The 11,459-nt window shown below is 41.9% G+C and overlaps 1 protein-coding gene across 1 annotated transcript in view; it reads right to left on the bottom strand.

Moving 5' to 3' along the window:
• Positions 1-475: 475 nt before the first annotated feature.
• The window catches only part of vwa8 (von Willebrand factor A domain containing 8), a 79,243-nt gene continuing 68,259 nt past the window's right edge, over positions 476-11,459 (bottom strand). The window contains exons 40-45 of the mRNA XM_013913933.1: positions 7,766-7,874; positions 5,692-5,817; positions 5,039-5,197; positions 3,293-3,391; positions 2,830-3,068; positions 476-995 (exon numbers count right to left, since the gene is read on the bottom strand). Coding sequence (XP_013769387.1) covers positions 887-995; positions 2,830-3,068; positions 3,293-3,391; positions 5,039-5,197; positions 5,692-5,817; positions 7,766-7,874 — 841 coding nt within the window. The 3' untranslated portion in view covers positions 476-886. The remainder of the gene's footprint in view (positions 996-2,829; positions 3,069-3,292; positions 3,392-5,038; positions 5,198-5,691; positions 5,818-7,765; positions 7,875-11,459) is intronic.

Raw genomic sequence — 11,459 nt, 5'->3', positions numbered from 1 at the left:
TGAAAGTATTTTGTGTTTGGGAGCTCTTGCAATGAAAGGCAGCTCTGAGCGCACACGAGGCAACACATGTTCCACCAGACAGGAAGAAAAGGGTCTGCACATGTTGACATAGATGCTCTAGGAAAATACACACACACACATACACGCACACTCACACAGCATGGGGGTGTACAACAGCGGCAGGCTTTAAAGTCCGCGTGCAGCCAGGTGGGAAATTCCCTGGTGGCAGTCCCAACATACCAAAGGCGCCAAGTTATTGCTGCTCGGCGCATCCTAGTGTCGGTCAGGTGGGGCTTTACTGTCGGCTTTCTTGTGTGTGTCTGTGCATTTTTCTGCGTGACAGACAAGAAGTCAGGAGCTCTGACATAAATGGATGCTGTCACGACTCCATGGCCCTTCCCTTTGAGTTTCTCACAGCCCAATAGAGGACAAAGGCGTGTGTGTGTGTGTGTGTGTGTGTGTGTGTGTGTGTGTGTGTGTGTGTAGGGGCAAAAACACAATTAAAAAGAACAGCTGTTAGGCTGTGTGTTTGATCCCTACATGGGATCTGAGACAGGCTCCAGGCATTCGCGTCACCGATCACACAGCAGATTACAGTCACACTAAAAGAGATCACACACTTTGTGTACTGTAGCTGTTCCCAGAGGGACACAGCAAAATATCTAAACATTAGTTACTCTGTCATGCTAACAGGCTTCTTAACAATAACAAACTGTCAAACCCCCGGCTCGTGCTAATGCGACCCCTCCGGACCTGCTGCAGCCATGATAAAGTCATTTGATCTGACACAGAGTGTGAAGATCTTCAGCGCTTTCACAACAAACTTTTTGAAGTTTTGGGTGTGTGAGATAACAAGTGAGTGTACGGTATGTACTATGTGTTTGCATCAGGCACTGGATAACATTGTGGAGGTGAAGATCTGCTGCAGGATTTGGGGGATCTGCTTGGTGTCCATGGCGACAAAGGACCTCCCTGCTGGAAGGGTCTTTTGGAGTCTGAAACAAAAGAACACGAAGAGAGAATGAAGATAGAGGTCAAAGAAAGGAACTGAACTTTAGCACTGGAATTGTTTCCCAAAATTAAAAGAGACTACTTGTATCTGCTGTGTGAGCTGGCACTACATATTCCCATTAAAAGAATACAGTGTATGAGTGTGTGTGGATGAAAGAGATGCCTTTCACTCGGTGGAGCTCAGCAACAAGACAACAGAGCCACCTCCAATGCCTTTGAATCATTTGTATAAACCCATTTACTCTAATGAGCCTCTGCCTTTGTTCTTTCATTCAACCGTGTCCCTATGCATTTCTCCTCTCAGGACATACACACACATGGGCAGTCAACAGGGATATAAAATTAGCATTCCCAAAGTGTTGCTCAAGAAGGAAAATTATATAACTCTAAGGGCATCCATAACCAATTCCAGGGCTTCCAGGGCATGACAAGATATTATTTTAATTTCTATCTTCAAATTCTGACAGCCTGCCCTTAAAGAGTAGTTGACTTCTTGTCTCTTTCTATCTTTGCTTTTTTTCTGCTCTTCGTGAGCAAAGCATAGAACAGGTTTATTATCTTCTGAAGCTCCTGGAGCTAAAGACTGCATTAAGCCAGGCAGTTCTTCAACGAGTTTAAAGCTTCAAGGCCTGCAAGCCTCAACAGAGAGGATGTATGTCTGGTAAGGAGCTACAGTAGAAGCCTGCAGTAGAATGGCAATGAGGATGAGGAGGAGCAGGTTAACGAGTACACTTGTTGCGCTTACATCTGGCCTGGAAACTTGATCTGAGACAGGACAGTAAGGACAGGCAGCAGATGGGGATGCTGATGTTTTAATACAGCCCAAAAGGAGCTACTTTAACATTCTGGAATTGAAATTGAAGATTTAAAACCTTAACTAAATAAAAATTGGTCAATCTCTTCTTCAGGGTTATCTCCTCATTCATCTCTGGGACTGCTTTCAGTGATAACCGCAGCACTGAAAGCACTGGAGGTCTCATTCTGTCTCCTGGCCCTTCTGTCTCTAATATGCCACTAGATTCCCTCTGGTGTGTCAAAACAGTAACCCTGCACTTTGCTTTCAATCAGAGGGAGTGGACAAATTTTCAGCAACATGAATCTCTGGGAAACTAGGGATGGGAATTGAGAACCGTTTCTAGCAGTTCTATTCCTAGTATTTCTATTTGTTTAGTCTGCTTGCTTATCAGTTCCACTCGCACCTGCACTACAATCAGCTGATTTCAGATTGTGTGGCTGAGGAGGAAAATAGAGCCACGGTCTACAGCGTGGATAAGGACTTTTATTTTTATTGCACAAAAGCACGAGGGCGCAATGGTAAAGTGCAAACTGCATCCAGGACAGAAACAACCACATTATGCTGCTAACACAACTTAGGGTCTTTGCAAGGATCTGCACAGACAGCATGCTAACCCTTAGTTAGCCAAGAGCCTAGAGTGATGATATACATAAGTAAATACCGACCTCAGCCCTCAAAGTGGAGCCAATGAGATCATTATTAACAATAGTTCCAGATTTCAAAGCACTCACTGTGTAAATTTGAGGTCCATTTTTAAATTGCAACGACACAGGTGCAAGCAGACATAAGCAATCAGAAAAATAAAAGCAGTGTTGGAAGCAATACAGAGGTGCATGAGAAGATGACCTTGAAGAGCAAACTAACTAAATGCAACTGGAGCCCCAGAACTTAAGAATTGTCTCGTGATGAGTTCTTTGCATCTTCATGTTCCTTCATCTACTCCTCTTTTCTTTCCATCTCTTTTGCACTTTGCTCGCTCTTAGTTAACTCCACCCAAGTTATCATCATCTTCACCTCCTTACCTTTCAGCCTGATCGCCAAGGGAGCCAATGAAAATGGCAAAGGCATTGACCTGTGGGTCAGAGGTCAAGACTTGGGCAAAGCGCTCGGGCCGAATGCCGTAGCGCTCCAGATTAGCGTCGCTCAGCACCACCACAAAGTGCTCATCTGCTTCTTCTCTCGCTAGCTCCTTGATGCTGGCCTCCGTCCCCTCCAGAGTGTAGTCACCACTCATGCAGAACTGAGAGTGGGCATGCATGACCTGAAGTGCAAGGAAAAGGCTGATTAATAAAGAGCAAGCCACAGATTTTATTTAGCTTCATACTTGCAGCCCCAAATGACATCGTTTGGAGATGTTCATCAGTTTGTGTGGCTACTTTGACTTAATGTACAATTTCATGTGAACACAGATGTTAAAGAGAAAGAAATGCATGCAAAACACTTTTTTCAGTCCAATTGGGTGAGCAAAACAAAGCATGAGTATACCTTCAGGACTTTAAGTCTCTGCTTGTTATTCTTGGGGATTTTGTCTGCCGTGACCAGTTCAATGTCGTAGCCATCGCCCGAGTGGCCCACTATGTCATACTGTGTAGAGAAAAGAGTTAAAAGACACAAAAGACACATTGTTACAACATTTAAGTAAAGACTGTAGTGATTTGACTTGTTACTTAACTTGTAATGTAACAGTCTCCCCGACAGAGGTGTGAAGGTGCAGAAAGGTCACATTGTAAATGCGAACATTGCAAGATGTTAACAGTGTCAGAGGTTTACATGTCTCCACCAGACCATCCATCATAACTGACTTACATAAGGCAGCTCACACTCAGCCTGACACTGTGAGCCCCCAGGCAGCTATTTGAAGACCCAGGTATTATGTATATGAGCCACATCTAATAAGGGCAGTTATGACTGTGGTGGTCAAAGGTATGCGACTGTGTGTCTCATGCATCCATATCACTGTTGCTGGGTAAGAAGACCTTTTGGTGCTGTCAATTTTGTATTGTTTTTCCAGGGTTTATTTTGCTACATGACTCATAAAGTCTAACACATAGCTCTAAATCTAACCAGGTTCAATGTCACCAAAATTAAGGCCATGTCAATCCACAGTGGGCTTCATCCACTTCAGGATTGTGAATGGGTGCCTAAAGAGTGTACTAAAAAAGGAATCAAACTATAAAGTGACACGTTTGACTATCGATGGTGGATGATTGTAAGATGCAAACACACATATAATGCGAAACTGCGGGCAGCACGGGCACATGGTGACAGTGTATACATCTTATGCGTTACCAGACGCTCTTTTATGTAAGGAGTGTTATTCAAAGACAGCAGTGAGACTGAAATGCCATGTGGGACACTGAAAAATGTGTATGCGAGTTTGTGTGATATGTGATCAGTATTAGGTTGGATTGAGTGTCACTAAGGGGCCAAGAAGTCTGTCTCTCTCCAAAACTTTTTTTGTATGCACTCCCGTCTCCCCTGTCTCTTTTCATGCTCCATCTCTGCACCGATTCCACTTCTCGTGGCTACAACGGACTCCTGATTTTCCATGAAAAGCGTCAACTGTATTACCAACTCCTACCCAATAAAGCACTGACAAATTAGATCACAGTGTGGCATGAGAAAGGCTTTAAAAGACACACTGCATGTTTTGATATACGAGGTTACCTGGGTGCAATTCAGGAATTATGGCAATAATGAATTTCACACCAGAAACAAAAGCTTGAATAGTTATTATTATTTCATGTACGACTACTTGATACTTAAGTTAAAATAAAGATTTACACTAATGCAGGAAAAACATAATATATTGGACGATACTGCAATAGCATACTGAGCCATTTAAATTCACTACAGCTAGGACTCATGGAATACTACACTAAAAAACTGATGCGGTCAATTAATGGTCAGTCTAAGTATTTTATTCTTTACCTGAAAAATGACTCTAGACCTGTTTTTTAGGCTTATCTTAGCTGTCAAGGCGCATGTAAATGCTTTGAAATTCTCTTCCCCTCCACAATAATATGAGACAACACTGATTCATGCACTACACAACTAAGTATATAGGTTATGAAGTGTACTATATAAAAGTGTACTAACACAAAGGAAGCACAGTAATTGTTCACGTGAAGTAAACTCCATATACTGGACATGCAGCTGTTATCTATCACCTGACTTAGGAAAAGTCACATAGAATCTTCTGTATTGTGATGCACGATGTAGCGTTTTCACCTTGAATTTGTGCTCATAGTTCTCAAGAGCTTCCATGACCATACAAACAGCTTCCATGGAGCGCTCCAGCCTGCCATCCACACCGTTGAAGCGGTACATGCTGCCCGACACGTCGGCCAACACCCGTAACCGCTTGGGCTTCTGCTGAGGGCTGCCCAGCTGTAAGCACACATAAGTTACTAAATAAATAAATACATCAGCAACTACTGATTAAATCGAGCTAAAATCCCTACTTTAGATGGTGTAGTTACATAAAAATAATATTTTACACAAGGTCGGGATTTCAAAACTGGGTGCAATTATGTCAATGTAGCTCAGCTCAGACCAAAACTATGTAAGACTTGGAGCTAAATATGTTAGAAAAACACAGTATTTATATTATGGGCTAGTGTGTGTTGGCATGATTAGTGTGGGAACTACTTTTCTGCTGTGTGCATGCGCGCACAGATGACAGCACAAGACGTAACTAGAAACTGAGTGAGCTGGAGCAGAAACAGCAGGGTGTAATAATAATCTCGCACACACACACACCGCTGGAATGTACCGCCTGACAGATAAAGGTCAAAATTATGTGTGACTGTGGGAGTGAGTGTAGCAGTCTTTGGAGGTGTGGCAGATTCAAAAATAAGAAAGTTTCAAGAAAAAACAAACACCTCTGGTTCCAGCTCTCCCCTGCGTTTATATATAGCCTTCTCTCCAGTCAGTCCATCGATGATCTTGGTGTCATCCAGCTCTCCCAGAGCCTGGTTCTTTAACCACTGCCGCTCCTTCCCTTTAGCCTGAAAGCACATCCACCAAATTAGAATACGTTTTTAAAGATGACAGAGGAGCTCAAAGTTCACCAATACCAACAACTAGCACTCACACCCAGCAAACAAAAAGAGGCTAAGGCAACATTGAATCTGTGGCCCCATTTCTTGTGATGTTACAAGGAGAAAACCTGAAAGGAAGAGCGCCATCACTCCCTGTCCTGCCCTCATCTTTCCCTCAGCGGAAGGAGATCTTTAGGGAGAAGATGTCAAACAAAGAGGAAACCCGATGTGCCTCTCCCCATTCTCTTTAGGTCACTCCTGCAGTTACTGGTGAGTCAGGATATTTGGTTTCGTGTCTTGAGATTTTCTTTACACGGCAAATGACGTGTGAGCACACAAAGAAACAAAGAATAGCCAGCAATAACAAGGTTGTTTGACTTCACATCATTGATAAGTAGTAACAGATGTAACAACTACTTTCACCTTTCTGTAGATAATCAGTTGTGCATTCGTGAATGCAGTGCACAGTAGAACAGCACAAACAAAGGTAACGGAACAAGATCCCTTTTTTCCTCACTATGACAAACGATTCTGACATAAATGGATGCACATTCTCTTCATTCATGACGCAACAACATTTCTCAAAGCAGGCACAAAAATTACCTATCCAGAAATACAACAGACTGAAGTTATTACTTCTGGTGCTTAAGTGCATGTCATTTAAAATACAAGGTGTCAGCTTCAATTTAACTATTCAGTTCAATTTTGTTCACATGGTGCCAATTCACAACAACAGTTGGCTCAAGGCGCTGTTTTTTTAAATTATGTTGAACTGTAACTGAAAGAGGTGTTGTGTTAGTGCGGCACCTAAATGTCATATTAATGAAATGTCTTGACGCAAAAGCCAGGATACTCTTCCTCATCAATAACGTAAAATAAAAACACTTTGCGGTCAGCTCGGACTGATATCTTACTTTTAGAACTTCACAATGCGGGCTGAGGCGTTTGTATGTTCCAAGCCAGTCTATTGTTGAGAGGTAAATAGAGAGAGTTTTCCCTGAGGAAAACCCCAGCAGATGGAAACAATACACTATCAGTTTATTGAAAGCTTGCCATTTATAGTTGTGTGCGTGTGTATGACTCCTTTCAGTCCCTCTGTAGGAATGGCATAAAAATTGACATGACTTCATAGCGTCTTGCCTGCTGGGTTTTAGTGGGATCTCCATCATCTCTCCAGTGAAGAAGCCGCCCAAGGCAATAAGGACAAACGCAAATTACAACCAAACTCATGTTCAAAGCCCACCTGGATGGAAAACAAAATCACACACCCTCCACAGCACAACACATGCAAAAAAACACCTTCACACCTGGATAGAAGAATAATAGAGCGCAGTTCAGTGTCACTGCTCTGTAATCGTGGCTGCATGATTGCGCTCTTGTCAGATGTCCATGAACGCACACAAACAAGCACACCAGAGACGCTCGCACTAAGACGCCCAAACAAAGGGCGGAAAGTGGAAACCAAAATAATGAAACGTAGACAATACCACCACTCCCTGTGATCTTAGTCCGCATTCTCTTTAACAAATCAGAGTGCTCCTGGGGGACAGCGCCCCCTCTTTCCGTGTCCAGCACCACGTGCGAGGATGTATAAGGTCAACCAATTGTCATCTGCTGACTTTATGACCCCATGACTTTTTTCAGTGTCAAGCTGTACAATAGAAGCTACTGCAGCCTGAGTTGGTGGTGTTTAAATAAACTGATCTGACAAAGACGAGCCTGTCATTGCAAGCAACCACTTAAACCAGCAAATTGGAAATCTTGGCTTTCAATATTTTACTCATTTTATAATATTGGGACTGAGCAATAAATAAAAAAAAGCTACTGCAGATGAACCTGGATGTTGCAAAAACACTGATACCTTCAAACAAGGAAACTTGTGTTAAACACAAACAGTGTGTGGTGTGACGCCAACCTGTAAACTGTCCAGGATGATGCGGAGTGACTGAACTTGTCTCCTCACGGCACTGGAGAAGCGCTCGTATGTAGCAGCATCGTATTCACTCATATCAATCTCCTTCAACCTGAGACAAAAAGTCAGACAAAAACAGAGGGGAGGGGGAGATGCATGCCATTAGCTATGACTAAACCTTTATTGTCCAAATTAACACCGTGTGCATCTTGAGGCAGTGAGATACAGAAAGAGTACAAACAGAGCCCTTTTTTCATTAGCCCAGGACACCTGAGAACAAACTGACAAAGGGTCAGTGTTTCTAAATATGAACCCATGTGCTCTCCAGAACACACCTGCGGGCATCAAGACACAGGTGCTCCTTTCTCCCCAAGTCATGCTTATCGGTGTAACGCCAGCGTGCAGGTACTTTAGTATTACTTATACACAAAGACACAGAATCTTCCTTAAGCGTGGTAAGGGTCCTGCATGCTGGCGTGTGTATGTGTGTGCAAAGTGGGTGAAATCCTCTGACACGCATTTGAAACTTTTGGTGACGACTAGACCGTCAACACCGCAGACATTCAGAGCAGTGACTTAAAAAAACAATGCAGGGATGAGAGTAAGCCTTATCTATCACAGGCTGCAACAAATCTGTGTGGATCGGTTGTGTGTGAGCAGATTCAGACAAAATACTGACACAGACTGCACAGGCATCGGCTATGCAATCAAAACAGATCATGCATTCACACATGCAAGCACGCACGCACACACACACACACACACACACACACAAACTCATAATCACCAACACTTGGATGGCAGTTTTAAAAAATGTTAATTCAGGTAAGTCATGCAGTATAAAGACAAGAATTTGTAGTTTGAAAAGCTAATATTTTTCATTTGCATCCACTCAATTTGTTACTTCCTATTAGAAAAAAAGAAACTGCATCTCAGGCTTCATTAACGGAGGCTTCAAAAACAGTATATAAGTGACAATAATGATATTTGTTTAATGAATGCAGTTTCATGATGCAAAGCATTTATAATTGATCTATGATCACTAATGTGACGACTGGGGCCTTGTAGTGAAAGGGTTGCTTATTGGAATATATTTTAATAAACGGGTTTGCTAAAGCCTAAACCTTATGACTAACCTTAATATATAATTTAATTGCTTTGAATTAATTCCATGAGCCTTTTTTGGTTTGTATTCTTCTGGAAAACAGTAACTAACGACAGAATTATTATTATGATTATTTATTTCTTTAAAACTAAATTGGATTGAATTAAAGGCCTTTATCACTTGTGCACATCTGATCTGAGACCAGTCTAAATTTGTTTGCAGAGTATCCCTTGTGCACATCCTCACTGTTTGTGAATGACCTTCCTACAACTTATATAAATAAATGATACTTCAAAGTTTTTACTACTCAGCTGTTAGGTGTGCCACTCATCATATCATATTAGTGTCCTCTTGGACTCTTGGAGTAGAATCTATGTCAAATGAATCTAAAAGGAAATTAAATAAAGGTAAATGTACAATAAACAAACTTGATCTGCATTAAGTAATATCTGACCTACACACACAGCCATTTTGTTTGTTTCTGTGTATTCTTACTGCGTCGCGTCAGTCCACAAAACAAGAGCAACGCCTTCCTCCACACATTCCTATGTGTGTGTATACGTGCATTTATGACACTATGTTTGCACTGAAGCACCGCAGCAATTTCCTAATATTGTAAACCTGCTCAACATTTGGCAATAAACCCCTTTCTGATTCTGATTCTGATTCTGATTCTGATCAGTGTGAGGATGCATGCAATGGATGTGGCGAGCAGACACTCTGGCCAGCGGCCGGAGCTATTTCCTGCAAATTCCTGAACCTTGACTTATACGGGAGAGAGCAACAGAGGGTTTTTACTAAATAAGGTGGAGCCAGCACACTGAAAACTCACACACAACAACCACAAAAACAAAGACTTAAGGTTGACACTCCCTGCTACTAAACAAGCTGTCCTCCACTCAAAAAAGCTCCTTTTCCAAGGACAGAGACAGTTTTATTTTCCTATTTTTCATAGTGTTTTTTTCACTCCTTTATTGTCATGCATTTAATTAGAGGAACCGAGCGGTTAAATAGGCCTTTGTGGTCGGCAGACTATTAACTGTCACATTATGTGAGCATTTCTTTGCAGTCATTGCAATGAAACTTTGAAATACAGTCCTCACTAAACAATAACAGCTTTGTTAACACCCATTAAATCTTGAAGCGGGACATCCATTTTTTGGATTTGGATGTGTTACTCTGGTATTTAGGAAACCTCATTCTTGTGTATTTGCTTTGGATTTCCTTAAACATAACTACAATCGTGTTTCCAAGCTGAATCAGTGGGTGAAGTGTAAATTTAACAACAATGTGATTATTTGTAAACGAATCTCATTGAAACCACACTGGAAGACTTCGGGAAATGAGAGGAACAACTGCAACTCAAATGTTTTCCAGTTTTTCCAGCTTCCTTTCCTGCAGTTTTTGTTCATAATCCATCAAATGTTTTCAGTGTTTCCTGCAGCACAGGAAAAACTGTCTGCAGGCCAGACATGACATGCTGAGGTCTGATATCAGCGCTGATGTAATACATGCAGAATGTGATGTGGCTCTGTTTTGCGGAAATAAAACAAGAGGTCTCCAAAAAGGCGTCTGGATCTGTTGTTCATTTGTGGTGCATTTTCAAATATAAGTGTTAGTTATACCAGCTGCACTCAAACCCACCAATACCATTATGGATGCTGGCTTTTAACAGCAAGCTGGATACTCCTGCACCTATTTAGACCAAAGGATGCTTTTTCCATGATAACAAAGGGAAATTCAGATTTTGATTGGACCATCTTAAATAAACTGCATTGCAAACCAGCATTTCTTCTTGTTTATATATAACTTTTGCTTTTCTTGCATTTGAGGAGCCAGATCCTAAGTGCACGTCCATAAACCCACTATGGAATTCAAATAAAAAGTAAGGATGCAGCAAGAGTGAAACTGTAAAGAAGGAGATGACTGCAAAGAGGAAAGAATAAGGCCACAAAACACAGGATCGAAATGGGAGTTTTACTATTTCTGGTGTCTTTCACCACCACTGAAAACAAGCAGAAGATCTTTGTGTGTGTGTGTGTGTGTGTGTGTGTGTGTGTGTGTGTGTGTGTGTGTGTGTGTGTGTGTGTCACTTACTTAAAGGTTTCTGCAAAGATCTTAGTTTTACTGATGCTTAACTTAAAGCTAAGTAAACATATGACTTTGGACACACATTGGGAAGGAATAGGAAAAAGGCTGACAGTGTTGGCTTGTGGCATGGAAACGAAAAATCAAGCAGCCCTTTATTTCTATGTCTGTGCTTACCTGTTAGAGTGACATGTGAGTGAATAGCAGAGCGTCAGCATGTAGCTACTAGATATTATCTGAGCTTAGTGATAGACAAGCTGAAGACAAGGCAGAGGAAAAAATCTGAAACACAAGGCTATTAAATTGGGTAAAGACAGAGGGAAGAGAAGAGGGGGAAAGAGAGAGAGAGGAGAATCTGAGAGGTTGTCCTCTTGGGGTGAAAGCAGGCAGTGTATGAGAAGGGCAATGCAGGAAAGAGGGAGGGGGAAGGGGGGACTGTTTGAAGCTAAAGTGAACAGAGACGCCCTTCATGGATGAGCTGGTGAAAGGGATGCCCTCGCAACC

Source organism: Pundamilia nyererei, unplaced genomic scaffold, assembly GCF_000239375.1.
Source record: "Pundamilia nyererei isolate P.nyererei 1_Seehausen unplaced genomic scaffold, PunNye1.0 scaffold00160, whole genome shotgun sequence".
In the NCBI taxonomy this organism is placed as follows: Eukaryota; Metazoa; Chordata; class Actinopteri; order Cichliformes; family Cichlidae; genus Pundamilia; species Pundamilia nyererei.
The sequence above is the reverse complement of the archived record's forward strand: the minus strand, read 5'-3'. Positions and strand labels throughout refer to the sequence as shown.